This window comes from Mastigoproctus giganteus, chromosome 9 (assembly GCF_048544385.1).
Source record: "Mastigoproctus giganteus isolate SK-2022 chromosome 9, ASM4854438v1, whole genome shotgun sequence".
Classification (NCBI taxonomy): Eukaryota; Metazoa; Arthropoda; class Arachnida; order Uropygi; family Thelyphonidae; genus Mastigoproctus; species Mastigoproctus giganteus.
In genome coordinates, this window is record NC_143583.1 from 188,660,295 (window position 1) to 188,679,224 (window position 18,930).

The 18,930-nt window shown below is 37.3% G+C and overlaps 1 protein-coding gene across 1 annotated transcript in view; it reads left to right on the top strand.

The window, feature by feature from the left end:
• LOC150080959 (adenylate cyclase type 2-like) overlaps positions 1-18,930 on the top strand; it is a 227,757-nt gene that overhangs the window by 140,299 nt on the left and 68,528 nt on the right. The window contains exons 13-16 of the mRNA XM_090381289.1: positions 4,211-4,294; positions 11,595-11,762; positions 13,201-13,306; positions 17,945-18,085. Of these exons, the coding sequence (XP_090237415.1) occupies positions 4,211-4,294; positions 11,595-11,762; positions 13,201-13,306; positions 17,945-18,085 (499 nt within the window). The remainder of the gene's footprint in view (positions 1-4,210; positions 4,295-11,594; positions 11,763-13,200; positions 13,307-17,944; positions 18,086-18,930) is intronic.

Consider the following 18,930-nt stretch of genomic DNA (forward strand, 5'->3'; position numbering starts at 1 on the left):
AGTTGTTCCATTTTCGATATAGCAGAACGCTGTTTTATGATCACTGTTTATCTTTAAGTGTTCTTTGACATGTTCTTTTATATCCTTTGACATGTTCTTTTATACGCGCACTGTCCTTTAAAATAGTATTCACCGTTGAAGCAGCGAGACCTAATTCCCTTGCAATAGATGACAAACTTTGTCCTGCTTCGTACTTCTTAATCATTTTCATCTTCATTTCTAAATCAATTTTGTTTCGTTTCCTGGCACTGCCAGCATTTGCACTTTTCGTTGGTCCCTTTTCCTTCATCATTGTAATACAAAAGAGACATTTCTGAAAATTTGTTTTTTTATATGATTGAAGGGGAACACATTTCACCATAATAGCGTAAAAATCCACACAATTGCAGTTATCAGTATTACCGAAAATGCAATAGGATCGAGTTTACTACCCGTTTATAATTAGATACACTAACAGAAAAGCCCAATAAACCGGAAAATGCAAATTGTTTTTATTGTTTTTTGGTCGTGACCTCCAGAAACATGCTTTAGAAAAAATTGATTCTTATAACGGGAACATATGATAACGATGAAACGGTAGTGCAATTTCCATTATAAATATGACTTTTTAGATAGATAAATAGCTTAGTAATATGGCGAAATTTTCAACTTCCAAGGACTTGGAACGATTACAAAAAAAAAAAAAAAAAACGCAATGTGTTATTGGGTTCACATTACGATATTTTCACAATACCTCCATTTATTCCTACGGGATGCAAAATACGTTTCCACGATATTTTTAAGTTTGCACCGGTCGGCAAAAACTTACGTAAAGTCGAATTCGGTAAGTCGGAGAGTTCCTGTACATTAGCAGAGAGATACGAAAATCCCAAGCTGTGTCCATTTAGATCTCCCATTAAACCAAAAGGGGGAAAAGTTTGTCCACATTCCACATTAGTATATGGAACATCTGGCTGCGGTAGAAAATATACTGAATAGTCACTTGAAAAACTAACTTGAAGTCACTTGAAAAACCTAACATTATTGTTATAGCTATTACTTCTAATTCTTTAAAAAATTTCTTGCGCTTGGGAGTTACTGATTAGGGTGAGTATTCTTCCATTTCATATCCCTTCTTTTTGCATGTCTTTTCTATGGGATCACGTCAGTTCGTTGCACAAGACAATTTGTGGCTACGACAATTCTGTGAATTCTTTTAGAGGATTCAATGTATGCAAGACATGTGTAAGCAAGGCAGAAAGTACAAACTTTTAACATTCCGTAATATAAATGGTAAATTTAGTGATCACGATACCGTTCTTGAATATCTTATATTTTTGATGAAGCGTCCACCTGTGTTGTTTTTTTTTTAATGCACATTCTACTATTTTTTAAAGAAATAATATTAAAAATGTGCCAATAGACAGGTTAAAGATTGGGATACAATAGAAGGTTGTTCTCACTTTAGTTTAGTTTAACTTCTGTAGGTTACATTTTTTAGGAAACACGCATGGGGAGGAAGAGTTTGTTAAAGAGACAAAAAGTAATGGATAGCAGCTGAGTAACAACTATCACAGTGATAGCCTTCATTTCTGTTCCATTCACTGGCTCCCATAATTTTATTCAGCTTCCCAACCCTTAACCAATTCATGCTCCTGCTGGAAAAGCATACGACTGAACTGAGTATGTTAAAAAAAATAATAAATAATCTTATGTGGATTAAAGATGTCATTACAATATGGAAGGAGTCATGCTGAAATAGGCATACTCACATTCCAACCTGCCTATGAGAAGGATCGTCGTAAATTTTTTTAGAGTACGGAATATTAAAAGTTTGCATTTTCTATCTTGCTTTGCTACACCGAATTCTCCCAAAGTATTCACCGAATCGTCGAGCTCACCGAATTGTCATATATAGCGAAATGTCACTAATCGAAATAAATGGATAAAAAAATATTAGTGTACCTTCTTTTTTATAAACTTCTGTATTCCTCCTTTCTAAATCGCCAAAATTCCTCTTGTTTCCTCAACCTTTTACTTCATTGATTTTGTTAATTTATGATCTCTGTGTGATACACCGAATTTTCATAGCCACCAATTGTCTTTCACCAAATTATCACATACAGCGAATCCTCACGCACTGAAATGTCGTATAACAAATTCTCTTGCAACGAATTGACGTGGGCCCCTTTTCTATACATTGCATAGTTTTGTATCATAGAAGTACATAGCTGTCAAAGATAATTTTCTGGAGACAGATTCAAAAAAGGTGTATGGTTTGTGATTAGAAACTAGAAGCTATCATAATTTGCGCGCAGTCCTCGGAAATTACATCGGAGAATGTGATCCATTAATTTACGGGTCCACATGAATTCGTTGCAAGAGAATTCGGTGTACGAGACAATTTGGTGAATGACATTTCACTGTATGTGACAATTTGGTGAAAGAAAATTCGGTGAACATGACAATTCGGTGTAATCACACAGAGATCATAAAGTAATAAAATCAATGAAGTAAAGGTTTAGGAAAGATATCACGCCGATTATTCTCATAGGCAGACTGGAAAGCGAGTACTGTACGTACCTATTTCAGCCATATTATAACACTTTTAATCCAGAAAAGATTACTTATTAATTTTTTTAAGTACCTACTAGGTTCAATCGTATGTTTTTCCAGTAGGAGCATGAATTGGTTTAGGGTTGGGAAGCTAGAAGAAAATTACGGGTGCAGAAGCGAGATAAAAGGCACAGAAATTAAGATTATCACTTTTAAAGTCGTTACCCAGCCAGCATCCAACTTCTGATCTCAACTTCTGGTCTCTGGAATAACTGCCCCTCTCCATGAGTATTTCCTAAAAAATGCAACTTACAGAAGCGAAAGTAAAGTGCGAACATGGTTCTCTTGTATCTCGATCTTTAACCTCTCAGCGGCATTTCATTTTAATAAGATGAGAAATTTTGGCGACTAGGATCCCCTAAGAAATTTTGTATCTACAAGGATCCCCTAAAAAGGTAGAATGTGCATTAAAAAACTAAGGTGGATAGTAGGCTCAATCAAAAATATAAAATATTCAAGGACATGATCACTAAATTCCCCATTTACAGCATGGAATGTAAAAGTTAGTATTTTCTAACTTGCTTTGCAGTACACCAAATTATCCCAAAGAATTCACTGAATCGTCGTAACCATCAATTGTCATTCACCAAACTGTCGTACTACGAATTATCTTGCAACGAATTGACGTGATCCAATTATTTATTAGCGTCTTCGGAGGAAGATATGAGTCTGTTTGTTTTTGACTTCTTTTTTGAAAAGGATTCCTATTTCCACTTCCTCTTCAGCAAATATCTATATGATTGTGTTGTTTGCCATATTTGACTTTCCTATTTCCATTTTTTCTGTGAGGTTGAGTTCCATTTTTTTTATGTTAATCTGTGGTATGTTGCTTTTGCATAGATCTACGGGGGATTGTAACTGTTATGTTTAATCATATTTTTGCATTTCAGTTGAACCAAAAATTGACTTCACACGGGAAGAGAAAATGACACCTTATGGCAGGGGTCGGCAACCTGCGGCTCTTTAACTTTTAGCCCACATGAAGCACAATATGAAATGGAGTTAGAAGACTTAAAAATCAAGGACATGTGGAGTGCAAGACAAAAATGCCTTAAAACTGAAATTGAGGATTTGGTGAGGCAAAAGGCTGCCCTTGAATTTCTACATAAATGGATGCCGATAGATGAGTTGAAAAAGCAAGATCAAATTGTGTTCAATGCGTGGTGTAGCTTACCGGACACGTATATAAATTTGAAAATATTTGCGTTTGGACTTCTCTTAGTTTTTGGTTCGAAGAATATCTGCGGGCAAATATTTTCGAACATGAACTACATGTATATTAAAAATAAATCAAGAAACGGATTTAAATATCCTTTAACAACCCACTTGCTCGCTCTATAAATAAATAAGTTATAATATAAAATGATATTATTAAATAATTAAAATTTCAATTAAAAGCTACAGACATTTATTGTAACAATTCATATAGTATTTTTAAATGAATTAAAAAATTTAGTTATTCTGAGATTTTTTTTAAGTCTGTACGGTGCCCATGGCTGGGGCCACATTTACTGTATCCTAGTTATGGCCTTTGATGTTCATCGGTTAATAATATGCCACGTAATTTACTCATCATAATCTTAAAGCTCTTATTCTTTTATTTTCATCTATTTAGTTTGCTCCATTATCACCAGATGGTGGCACAAGTCAATCAGTTCATGGAAACAGCGATAGATGAGATGGCTCTAAGCAAAACCGAGTAAGTCCGTTTCTTTTGCTTTATTTCTTTGTGTACAATGTTGACATAACGGTTTAGTTTATATGATTTTTATGTCATGTAACTCATAAAATTCAACATTAAAAAACGCAGATAATTTTAATTAAATGTAAAGTTAATATAACAGATATCGATTTTCTGTTAACCCTTCCCCGCCCAACTTCTGAAAGGGAAAAAAATTAAAACTTTTTAAAAAGATCTTTAAAAACTTTTTATATAAAAATGAGCGAATTTCACCAGAGAGCTAAGAGGAATATTATCCGGTAGGTTTCAGAGAGATTACAATTCCATTTTTAACTTTAGTTCGGTCCTTCGGGTTGTTCTGCAACAACCAAATCCTCTATTTGCAACTTCACGATGGTTGAACTGTTAGCAACCATGGCTATAACCCAGTGTGCAAGTCCTGAAATACGGCAGCCCTCCTTCCCCATCATGCATTATTATTGATATCTTTTGAGATTATGATAAACGTCATGCGAGATCTAATCAATCTTCCTTTCATTTCGAGTGTACAGCTGTAAAACGGTTTAAACTTCACAGGCAGGCAGCTAGATAGTCCATAAGACCGAAGTGATTGATGACTCTCTAGGAGGCATCTGAATCAGTTTGTGTATAATCTCGCTGCCTCTATTCTGCCAGACAGTGACTGGAGGAAGTCCGAGTAGTGTGTATACGGGAGGAACACTGTCGATGCCACGTTACAGTAAGGAATTGCATATATTCTTGCTGTATGTGTTCACCATATTCAAAAATTTCATTACTTCATACAACATGCCTTCCCAATCTTATCTTTGCCTGAATACATCACAAATTGCCAAACAAATAAAACACACTTATCTGCGAAAAGATCTAAACTTCCCAAACACTTCATTCATTTCACAAATAGTCGGAGCTGCGTTATTATTAATAGTAGTAGTGGCATATGATGCAAGAAAGCAAACTTATAAAGCAATCAGCCAAAAAAAAAAAAAAAATCCCACAACACCTGTCCATCCGCTCCAATAATTTGTTTAGTTCTTTCTTCAATTTATTCAAACTGCTTACTTCCACAACAACAGATGGAAGTTTTTCCAACAATCAACCACCCGCTCTCTGAAGACAGACCTCCACACAACTGTCCTGAAGCCATCCTTTTCCATCACGTGTGCAGTCAGAGCAAGAGGAAGAATTGCCATCAAATGCCTACTCTATAGACGCTGCAATCTACAGAACTGAAGCCATTCCTGGTAAGAGCACCCTTTTGTTCCTTTCACCAGTCTTGTTGTCCTTTTCTGCACATATTACAGCAGATCCTTCCTAAAATGAGGACTCCGGACTTGTACGCAGTACTCAATATGCAACTTATTCATTGTCTTATACAATCGGATAATCCAGATAATCTTTGCTAGCAGGGATAAGGAACTTCCTTATCCCTGCTAGCAAAGTTCCTGTATATCATACACAAAATCTCATTAGCTGTCCTGGCAGCCTGTTTGTACTGTTTAGAGAACTTCATATTTGATTGCATAATTAATCCCAGGTCTTTTTCATGTTCCACTACCTAAGTGGACACACACACACTCGGTACGTTAATCTGGGGGTTACTGCTACCATTATGCAGTATCTTGCATTTTTCAATTAGACGGCCATTTTTCAGCCCATCTTCCTAATTTATTATTATTTATTTTATATTTTCTTGCAGTAGCCTACCTCCCTACCAACCTTTGTACCTTAAATCTTGGACATTAAGCCTGATATACCTTTATCAATATCATTAATAAATACAAAAAACAACCACGGGGTCCAGTACTAGGGAGAACCCTCCGCTAATAACATTAGTCCATGAAAAGCAGTGTCCATTAATGACCATATCTGTCTTCCCCCACTGAACCATCTCTTTGGCAATAGTAGCAACTTGCTCTTAATGCCACGCTACTCCAATCTGTACAGCAGTCTTGTGTGCAATAGTATCAAAAGCTTTCCTGAAATCCAACTATATGATAACAGAATTATTTTTTTTATTCATTCCCTTATTACTGAATCATAAGTAACATCCAATCAGATTGGCCCAGACAAGATCGCTTAATAAATCCATGCTGCAACTGCATTCCTCTCTACATGATCTTGCATTACTTATTTAACCAGTGACTCCATTATTTTACATGGAACAGAAGTGAAGCTAACAGGCCTGTTACTCATGTCAACTTTATACTAATTACCCATGTCAACTTTTGATCTCCTTTGTAAACGAGGCATGGTTTTGAACTGGCTAAGAGTAGAAAACTTGCTTCTTGTCCAAACAATCGTCCAGCATTGTGGTCTCGTGAAAACTATTGGCCGCGACTTTTGCCCATCTGTACTTTCACCTCTGTTAAAACTTAATTGTTTTATTGCCACCTCAGATAAAGATGGCAGGTGGCGCTCTGTCTTCTAACTTCTCCACTAATGCTGGTTTTCCCCCAAGGTTCAGTTCTTTTTTCGACTATTTTCTTCTTGTATTGACTGGAAATCCTACCCATAGTTCAGCTGACGACAGCGCATTACATTCCACTTTTCAGTTTGAGAAACCTTGCACGGCACAGCTTCAATTTCTCTAAGCTGTTTGTGGAGTGCACAAACAGCTGAGAGAAGTTGAAGCAATTCCTTAAATGCTGATCTCCAGATTTTTCCAGTGGAGCAAAGATACCTTAGGTAATTTCAATCCTCCTAAAACACAGTCCTATTTTATATCTCGCAAAAAGGATTTTCTACCCAGGCTCGTAGTAAGCTTTGAAGGCTCCCTGTGCGAAGCTGGGTGGCTTTGCGCAGCTAAAACACAATAAAATATTTTTACAAAAATTTATACGCCTCTATCTCATTTTCCTAACAAAGACTACAGCTTGAACAACTCATAAACTAAATATTTTAATAGATTCATTAGAGCATGACTAGATTAAAGACATCGGAGCATGTGCCTGAAATAATTAAATTAAAACATTTAAAGGAACAATTAAAAAAAAATTTAAACATTTTCTGTAAGTTTTCCTTTAAAACATTTAAAGTAAAACTTAGAGAAACAATTTTATTTGTTTCTGTAAAAATTACGAAATTAAGAATATTTACTAGCTTTATCACCGTTCTTTCTTCTTCGGATTCTTATGCTTATTAAGAATAAATGAATAATGCACCTGAATCACTCACTGTTATGCGTGTTGAGAGCTAAAGGCGTGAGAAACTGATAGTGTAGTCATTTTCGGGCTCATAAGGACTCAAATTCAGCGCCTACGGCTGAAGCATGCTACAGTAAAATACTGGCAAGTTCGCCCGGCCATCCATCTTCATTAAAATATTAATTTTTACTTTTTATACTTTTTTTTTCCTTCCAATTTACTCATGATCAGAATGGCGCCCTGTGTGCTCGCACTGCTCTTACTCACACGATCATGGCCTTAGTTGCCCTTACGCCATAAAACCGAAACCAAACCAAACTGCCCTTACTACTGTCCTGCTTCTGCTCATATGCTTATTTTCAATGACACTCAGATTGCTAGACATGATCACATATCTCTGTTAAAGATTATTCTGACTTCCAATCACTCTTGTCATGAGCACATCACAAACATTGCTTCCTCTGCACCAAAAAAAACAGGGTTTTCCGCTCTCGGTTACTTTTTTTTATAAAGAGCTAATTACTTTGTACAAATCTGAAATCCGCCCTACTATTGATTATTGTTCCCACATCTGGGATGGTGTCCCCCATAACCTCTCTAGCTTCCAAAGCTTCTAGACTCCATTCAAAGGAGGACAGTTAAGTTAATTAGTGACTCATCTCTTACAAAGTCCACTCTGCCTCACAGACGTTCTGCTTCTACTGCATACCTTTTCTAGGTTCATTGTTCTTCTGAATTGTCTTCTATAATTCTCCCCCCCCCTTCCAAACCAGTTCGAACATGTACCGCAACCAGTAAATATCCATTAACTGGCCTACTTCAAACTCACAGAACTAACTTTTCTCCTTGCATAGTGTAATGTCAGCAAGTATCTTCTTTCATCCTCTCAGTCTTCAACATACACACACATGGTACTATACGTTGTAATACCTTTCGTGTCTGGGGTTTTCATTTAAAAAAAATAAATAAAGTTAAAGCTGCACAGTATGAACTCATCACGCGCGTTTCAACTACTAGCAGAACACATATCAAGAGTGTCATCAGTACGAAAATAACCGCATTAGAGACCTACGTATCTTCTAAGTCTTTCTTACACTGTATACGCCCTGAAACCAAAGGGCTGCTTAGCTCGGCATCTCCCTTGGAAGAAACAAAATACCTGTGACATTTTGTTTCTTCCAAGGGAAATTCCAAATTATCGTTCAAGAAGCTTCTAACCAAACGATAAAAAGTACTGCACACTTACATATGGAACTGCAAACAACAGCTTCTCCACGTTAGGGATTCAGCTATAATCAGAAGATACATACATTCCGATATGCGTGTATAATACTCAGCAATCCTCTACCTCTGAACTGTAGAGGTAGCATCGTCGACGTGTGTCATCGGTCACTCCGGAATCCTTGGCGATGCATTTCGTGTAGTTCCTGGTGTTGATTACCTGGTGGGCACTCGAATCCTTCGGTCTCGGTGAAGATCCTCTCGCTCGTGAGTCATGCTTTCAAAGCCATCTAATAAAGCTATGTAATAGTAATAGCCATATAGTGCAAGGAAGCCAAGTTGTCAGGCCAGTGCAGCAAAAGCCCTTGACTTTTGCTGCACTGGTTGAAATAAAAAAAAAAAAAAAAAAAAAAAAAAAACGAGTATATAAGAAAATACAAATTATTTCCTCTTCACATAAGTAACTATCTAGTTAACCTTTGAATTTATTCAAAGGTCAACTGTATTTGAATTCAAAGGCAACCGGTTCCTACAATCAACGACTTGCTGGCTAAAAAAAAAAACTTCCTGCCTGCAATCTAGTGTAAACTTCTACCCCTGTAATTTTAATGTATGCCCCGTAGTTCTGGAATTCCTTATAACAGTGAAAATTCCGCCTTCACTCATTTTACTAACCCCTCTCAGAGCCTTATAAACCTCAATCAGGTCACCTCTGAAGTTCCTGGTTGCCAAGCTCTACAGTCCATATAATCCGAGTATTTCCTAGTATGGTCGCTATTTTGCCAATAATCACCATGACAGTTGCCCGTCTTTACATCCTTTAAAGAAGCTCAATGTCTTTTTTCAAATGAGGTCTCCATACTTGAATACAGTATTTCAGTGTGGTCTTACAATTGCCTTGTACAGTGGGACTATGACCTCCCTTATCTCTACAGGATAATGTTCGATAAATCATCGAACATTATCCTGTTCAGTGATATATCGAACGGGACAGGACACTATGGTGACCTATCGAACAGAATAAGACACCATGGTCTTTCCTGGTTGCCTGCCTGATTACATTGCTCAGAAAACTTCATATTATAACTCCCAGATCCCATTCTTCCTCTACTGTTTTTAATTCAACTCCACCAATTGTATAATTTATTTTGAGATTGCTGTTCCCCAAGTGTAAAACCTTGCATTTTGCTGCATTAAAACATTGCTGCCATTATTCTGACCATTCTTGTAGCCTGTTGTCTAGGAGTCATCCTGAAGGATGACTGATGATTAACTATTCTACCAATCTTTAAGTCGTCTTCAAATTTTGACATCACGCCTTTTATCCCTTCGTCGATGTCGTTTATTAAAATCAGAAACATCAGTGGTCCAAGAATCAATTCTTGGGGTACCCCACTTCCGAATTTACACAATCTGAAGAATGTCCATTAATCACAATCCTCTGCTTTTTGCCCTACACCAACCCTGCAATCCATCTTAGAATTTTTCCAGTAACTCCAACTTGTTCCAGCTTACACAGTAATCTCTCATAAGGTACTAAGTCTAATCCAAAATAAACTATGTAGAAATTGTTACCTACGTCCAGCTTACATATGGACATGAGTCACTGTGTCAAAATAGTTTACTAAATCAGTTAAACATAATTTTCCCTTAGCAAATCCATGTTCAGAATGCCAGTTATCTAAATGTCCCTGGATTGCACTCTTAATCATTTCCTCTAAGATTTTCCCTACCACAGACTAACCGGTCTGTAGTTACCGGCCACCTTCCCTCACCTTCAATTGTCTACTTCTTTCAAGCAGGAATATTTATATTTGTAGATAAAATTTCTATCTCCGAAAAAAAAGTAGATGGGAATTATTCAAACGGTCAGTCGCTCTTTAACTAGAGAAAAAAATTCCGATATCTATTCTACAATTATCACCTCTACAATTTAAATGTATGCTTCCTTGTGTGTGTCAAGTGACAGTATAAAGATACCTTGCGAGTTTGCTTTATTCAGCCCTTCGAAAACTATTAACTATCCCAATGCCACCCCGCCAACGTCTGGTTTCCAAACAATGTAATTTTCAGCACTGAAGTCTCAGAGGCATGGTCCATCATGCCTGTAAACTGAGTATTTTCTATAGGTCATTTTGCTGTTTTGCGGAATAATAATAACCTTCTCGTAGACCATCCTCGGCCAGGTTGTGAAAATGGGCCTATAAAAGCCTTAAGACTTGCAGATGAGTATTACAGACATATTTTAGTTCTCTTGTGGCCAGAAATTGGACATTTTGCTTAAATAACACAACCCCAACCCAATCCTTGAGTAGAACAGGAAAGCTGCGGAGAGTTTCGAAGGCAGGGCTGCACTGGAAGAATTCCAGTATCAGCCCTACATTCCAATAAATTTTTATGGCGTACATTGCCAAAGTTGTACGACTGTTGTGTAACTTGTGAATGTTAACTGAAGGTGTGGAAATATTTTTCTTCCCAAACTAAGGAGCTAACTGCAAGCTGTGGCAGACAATGTTTCTAAGTTGTCTACAACTGTTTGTGGTACTGTTATACATGTATGAGAATATGCCCAAAATGAAAATGATGAAGATGGTTAAAAGATGGACTTTGCTTGCTTGCTGCATATGGTTCTCGATTTTAATTTTCTATTAACAATTAAAATATCGCGGATTTTAGGTTGCAATGCTACTTAACTAAATGGGTACCAATATTTAATAAAATTAGGATGTTTCTGAGATAATTATTTGTACCAAAACTATTAGTGCCACACATGTCAAAAGTTTCTTCCTCATCAAAACAGTTCTGTACGTTTCATTGAGTGTTTTGTATTTTTTTATAACTTGGAATTAAACAAGGATTCTTAACTAAACAGCGTTAAGCATATGTCGATAATTTTTATTTTATTTATTTATTTTTTTTTTCACTTTGGCTAGCAAGTGGTTCCGGCCAGAGGGCATTCAGCCTTTGCTACTTACTTTCGAGAAACTTCAATTAGAGAAGCCATATCTTCAACAACCAGACCAGCTATTCAAATATTATCTCATCTGTGTCCTGTTGCTATTCATTGGCCTATCTACCATTCACCTTCTGATCATGCCAAGGTAAGTAATGAATGCAGTGAATAAACTTCAAATATTATTTCTTGCAAAACAGAACACATTATACTGTCAAATTTACTTAGACACCAATAGTTCAAAAAATGGATGCTCCTACAAAAATATTAATAATGTGCGGACCGGTCTGGGAATATTTTCCTCCCCTCCTCCTCCTTCAAAGCAGTCATCGTTTGCATAATCAAAGAAGGTCGTGTTACCCGCTTCTGTGTTCAAATTTATCCAAAGATATTCCATGGGATTCAGGCTGGGAATGTATACTGTATTGTCTCCTCAAACAAGAGGTCCATAAACTTGGGTTGCCGCCCGTAGCGTTATCACGTTGGTAATAGTTTCTTTCCATTACATTGCACGGCGTGCATGTGCGTAAGGAAAGAAACTATCGTTACCAACGTTATCACGTTGTTAATGATATCTCAATCTCTTGCACAGAATCTCCTTCCATTGCTCCAGACTCCAAGAGCAATGGAGCAACACACCACAGCAATCGATTGACTTTCGTTGAGTTGGGTTGTGTTGGGCTTGTTGCGCTGCAGCTTTGACACTGAAATAAGACTGTGCTACTCTCCAAGGATAGCAGGCGCACTTTCGGTCATTGCTGTTGTGGATTTTCAATTAGAGATACCAGTCGGTGCGAGTGGCAGCACAAATTGTCAGAAGCTGCGCCCGCCCACGACACTTTTAGAGCTGCTGCTGCTACTTCTTTGCATAGGAAGTCTACTTGAGTGGTACAGGAGGAAGCGTACGAATATGTTTTAATATAAATGCCAGCAAATTATTTTCTCAACTCTGAAGCCTGCATGAGTCAGATTTCCGATCAAATGAAGAGAAATAAAAACAGAAGCCTAACTTCAACCCAGTAACTGCAACTGAAAGCCAAATGTCTGTTCAGCAAATTTTTTTGTTAATTCATATGTATAATTCCTATGCACTGTTAACATTTATATGAACTCTGCTATGTATTCAATTATTTTATTTCCTTTGTACCACTTTATCTGCCCCTAGCCATGTGCTGTGATGGGCATGCTGTATTTGCAATGAATGAATATTTATTTATTTATATGAATATAGAAGAAGCAGCACAAAAAAAAAAAAGATGATATTATGTTTTGTTCCTAATATTAGCAAACATGTGATCCAACTGCACAGATTCAACGAAAATCCGTACCGAAGGTACTCAACAAGACAAGTACTTATTTCCTAAACAAACAAAAACAATATTTCCGAAAAATTCTAAGCTTTCTTGGCATCGAAATGTATTATAATTGAAATAACTCTGTGAAAAACGCAGTCGTTACATTTTTTTTTTACCCCTTTCTCCTCTCTCTTTTCTTCATCAACGTCACTCCTTTTTATTACTTACAATTTCATTCATATATTAGTTATTTATTTCTCCCTATTAATTTATTTTATTTCTTTCCCATAGGAATCAACACTTTTGGGTTGCATACTGCATTACGTTTGTTGTAGTGTTACCAACGTCGATGTGCGCCTGGATTGGATATTTATTCAGCACGCGGAAAATAAGTGAGGTTCGTATTTTAAAAATTCGTGTTTTTCATATTCATAAAGTAATTATGCGATAAAACAATGATAAACAGAATAGCAAGGAAATTATTACAAAACATTAAAATGGCCATGCTGGCCTCAGTCAGTCAGTATAGTCAGAACCCAAATTACTACCATAAAAGACTGTACGATAATTTAATCTTCAGTTGTGTTCAGAGATCTTAACGCATAAGATCATGATCATATATCTTAAGACTGGCGTGAGCAGAGCGAAGACAATTTAAGATCTTGAACTTCATCTTAAATTACATTATTTTCTACCTTTTCATTATTTCTGCTTTGGCCCTGCATTTTAAGGTTCTCAGAGGGTCGAGTTAATACAAGTACAGTATTTAAACATGTATATGTAAAGCTGTTATCTCAAGCACAAAAACCAAATCCATCCACTTAAAAAGAAAGTTAGACATAAGAAGACGGGCTCAACTAAATATTGCAGAGAAAACAGTAGCCTTGACAACAGAGTTAAAATATCTGGGAGTCAATTTTGACTATAAACTAACCTTCTTCCCTCATCTTCCGAATGTTGGCAGCAAAGTGAGAAGCTACGGTTACGCTGGCATGATAGCCAGTTATCAGAACTGACTTAAAAAGGAAAACATCTGCAGTCATATACAAGGCTATCTTCCTCCCAGTAATAACTTACGGGGCTGGAGTCTGGTAGCCTAGAATGGTGTTAGCCAACAACAGAACTAAACTAGGATCTATCCAACTTGTCATTCTACTCACAATAACCAGGGCATGCCGCACTGTCAGTACTCCTGCCCTGCAGGTCTTGGTTGGTGCACTGTCACTAGATTTGGAAGTAATAAGAAGAGGCTTGAACTTAGAAGTTTCGAAGACAAGTCCCTGCCAACATGTTGGGAATTAATCTTGACTTAACAGCTGATACCAAACAGAGGAAGAAGCGAATACTGACCTGTCTATACCTGCACTGACAGGACAGGTAGGATCAATCAAGCAAAGGGGAAGTCACTAGAAGGTTCCTGCCACAGGTAACCTGGTCTTCCCCAAACCACCACGACCACCATAGTTTACACCAGGCTTATATTATACACCACGTTTTTGCTATCGGGCCAGGGTTCCCTGAATGCAAAACTATGTCAATTAGGCCTCATCTGATGAGGACTGGGCCCATGTCTTATTTGGCTGTCCCAATTATCATCCCCCACAGACGTATATTAACTAGCAAAATAGAACCTATAAACCATGAAGATGAAAAATTGCTCATCTCTCATGACATGCATTACATGGCCTTCTCTGAGTTTCCTCAAAAGGTTTTGAGACTAGGAGAAGAAACCATGCTACAACTACTTAAAGTGAGAACCCCCTCCCCTCACTTACTTGACAAGTAAATCCGGCAAGCACTTGACAACTACTTACTCGATTATGACTTGAACTCACACGTGTCTAACCTGCTAGAATGTGTTTCCCAAATTCATTTTTTTTCTTCAGTGTATCATATTATTTTATATGTATGCTTTTATTTGTATGTTATTTATTATCCTATGTATGAATGTGAGTAAATATGTATATTACTAAGTATGTATATAAGTGTGTATTTGTGTAAGTATATCAGTGCATGTAAGTGTGTGTGGTGAGTTTGGGTAGGTGTACATGTATTTGGTATGTGTGTATGTCTTCAAATTAGTGACTGAGTAAATTTGGTGTTTTGCTTCCATATATGTGTGCATAACTATATAATATGCTGGGTGGGAAACGAGTCCGCTTAACCCAGAGGGAGGAATCGTAAAGTGTATGTGATAGTCCTATTCAGGGTACTGTTCTGAATGAGCTGAATATGCATAAATGCGGATTGAATGAGAATGTCCCATACATGTTGACTGTTGTATCCTGAATATATATAAAAATTTAATGTTTTTTTTTTTTTTTTAATCTTCGGTTTAAATAGTACAAATGAGAGTGTAAAGGCTGGTCAATTGTGTGCACTATACGATGACTGTGTGAATGCACTGTGATTTGCTCAAAAGAAAAAAAAAAAAAAACGTCCTGCCTTGGTATATGTCTTCATTTAGGTGGCACTTGTGTCCTGTCTGAATGTGTAATGATGGATGAAACAAGGTAAGTGTTGAGTACTGTTAGAAAGCAGTATGTTCCTTAAAAAAAAGTGTACTTGTGTGATTGTTAGTATGATAGCTGTATATTTAGTAGAATAAACGATTAGTATGTGTCGTTCCAGCAGGTCCCCCCCCCTCCAAATTGGACTACAGCGGGGGCAACCTACGTGGACCCCATGCATGGCGTGGCATGGGATATGCTGACACCGGCTACAGCTGGTCTGGCTGTTGTGGGATTATTCATAGGGAACCACTGTCCTTAGTGCGATCTCTGCCCAACATAGGGAACCACTGTCCTTAGTGCGATCTCTGCCCAACATAGGGAACCCTAGCCCTATGCTTTATTCCCAACTTACCCATACTCCCATTCCTATTTTTCGGCTGGTGGACCCTACCACCACAAATCTTTTACTTTTCGTGTCTGCCCCCTCCCCTCGTGTGGATGATGGGTTTCTTCCACAGGTGTGCCCTCTTTTTAACTTCCTACTTCTTGGTGGACAGCGTTCCTATCATCCACCCTATTGGCGCTAATGCAGTCACTAACGTTGATTCAGCAGAGTAAGTAGCGGACGTGAGAATAAAACGTTACATCTTTCATAACTTCGGTTCTAGCTGTTCCATTTTAAAACGGTTCTGATTTTCGTTAAAGATGTTTTCACACAAAACATCTTTCGTGCGTACAGAGTACACGCGCGCTTTTTTTTTTTTTTACACTGGAGTCCTCCCTGGAAAGCTCAGGCACAGTCTAGGGTTCGCCCCCGCTAGCCAGAAGCTTTCTTCTACTGTACCCGGCTGATTCCGCGAGGCGGTGGTGGACGGAAACGCGGAGTTCCACTAAGGACCCTGGCAGCTAAATGCTGGAGGAACAACAGACCACACTACATTACGCAAACTAACACAAATACTTACACTATCTCGCGCATTTACAGAGTTTGTACTGCTTCACAAAGCACACTCCGTAGTTTGTAGTGGAAACCCTTACAATCCAAATTATTACGCACGCAGACTAACACCAAAACTTACACTACCTCTCGAATTTACAGAGTTTGTACTGTGACACAGAGAATACTACGTAGTTTTAGAGGAGACAGCCAGCGCCACTTGACAATAAACACTATACCCAAATTATTCAGAATACAGATGATTCACCTCGTAGGCCACATGCAAGCAGAAAACTGGGAATCGTTTCTCGCTATGAAACGGATAAAAGATGCAACAATATATACATAAATAATTTCAGTAGGCAAAACCTTATTTTGGCAATAGTACCTATAAATTAACTGACAAAACAATATATTTTACGTCGATTAAGACAGGGTTGTAAATTAGGGAAAAAATGGTTCTTTCTTTTTTAAAGAAAGATCATCTCTTTGCGATAACAATGAAACATTTAGTTTCAAAATAAACTCTTAATGTAGGTTAATTTATAGCTTTCGCTACCATTCCCAAGTAGAACATTAGATTTCATTAGAAATAATTAAGTTAGGGATGTACGACTACTGGAGTACCTTGCACGTTTTTATTTTATTCATTTATATATATTTTTTTTTCCCGAAATGAAACACGAAGGGTGAATGGAATAAAACATGTCAGCTTGCATTCTATGTTTTCAGAACATTACTGGCAAATCGTCTTCTGCTTTACGTGGAATTTCTGTAGTTGCAGCCTGAACCATTAAAGGCTCTACCTGAACCATTCAAAACGCATCAAAAGCAGAATTCTTAAAAATTGGACGATATAGCTGTTAAACTTCGTGGCTGGTACTTTGGCTATGACTGCTCGATTCCCATCTTCAATGAAACTTTTACGGCTTTTTTTTTTTTACACCCGATTCGATTGCACGGTCTCAAACAAACTTTAGCTGCCTTAACTCTTAATCTAAACCTAATCTGTCCAGCATAATCCTGTATAGATGATAGAATCCCTTACTAAATTGCACATTCTTTTTTCGGATGCTGTCTTAAAATTAGCAGGATTTTGTTATAAGCCCACTATTGGGAACACTGGTCTGTTGAATTAAAATCAGTCTCGATTCTAATTTTTTTTTTTTTTTTGTTAATGTTAACTTCCTTCCACGGTCTACTTTTATGAATAATTGGGGGTGGCACGCTACTGCACTTACTTACTGCTGTGATATCGCTGCCATTTTACTGTTCTTTTAACTTACGAAGAAGTGCATTAATAAGACCCGTACTACAAAACAAATAATTTAATTCACAAGCATTGTTGTTTTATAATAGCACGTGTATATACAGTATATAAAAAAAAGTTTTCTGTTGCAAAAGTTCCTTGCGCTTTCCTTGATGCTGATAATAACGTTCGCTTCCGAGGGCCCGATCCGCCTCCTACAAACAAAGAACTGACCGTTCCTACTTATAACTGCTTAAATGTGGAGAAAAAGATTCAAGTTTATTCTTGTTTGACCACAGGATGTAAAAATTATCACTGTTTCCTGAATATTTTTAGCTTGTCTCAGTTCGCTCCTCTCAAAAGGCACATACAGTATTTTTTTTTTTTTTATTGCAGAAGAATACCAGCGAATCCTTCGATGCCGTGAAGACCTTTTTCATAAAAGTTTCGACAACCATCAAGAATAGCGTCTGCATGCGCGTTCTTCTGTGCCTCATGATATCCGTGCTTATGCTGAGTTCTTCCATGTTAGGACTGGTAAGTAACTCCTAGATAGGTTATATTTGATTGAAAATTATACCGAAAGATAATTTTGTCTAATTTGTTTATTTAAAGATTTATTTTTTTCACCCACAGAATAGACAAATCTAGTACTGTACTAAGGTGCAGAAGCATGGTAGTAATATAAAACAAGCAAAGACCCAAAAAAAAAAAAAAAAAAGCTTAAACCAGGGTGATGATAAGTGTGCAACAAATGTGATGCTTGTTATCTATCTGCAGAGAGAGAGAGCTAACAAAGGAATAGTTCGCTAAATAACAGCTGGTGAAGAATAGCAAGGATTTCTTATCACTATGCAGTAATAAAAAACAGTTGCCGTTTTTGTTACTTACATAGCGCATTAGTATCTAAAGACATGTACTGTGTATACAGTAAACTTCAGTTTTTTCGCTTCATTGGGATCCTTAATGGGGCCGAAAAACCAAAATATCCAGATATAGAGAATTTATATTTATGAATTAACCCAACTTACAATGAACCAAAACTAAGCTTTCAAACAATCAACAAATACCCGAAAACACCGTATTGTGCTCGAAAAAATCCCTATGACCCCCAAGCATTGGCCAGTGATGAAGCAACTTCTGAAAGTTTCAGCTTAACCCCAGGGAAGGTTCGTTTATACAGGAGAACTGGGCGCTAGCCTAGGAAGCAAATGAGAGATCTAAGAACACTTAGGGCGCCGCACAATAAAGCTCTGTTCTCCAAAGGCGCTGATTTCATAGTTCTCCAAGGGTGCCAATCTAACCGTCGTGCGTAGAATATGTAAATAACACTTTATTCCAATAATGGAAACCCTGATACAGCCGGCAAGCCCAGAAGGGTG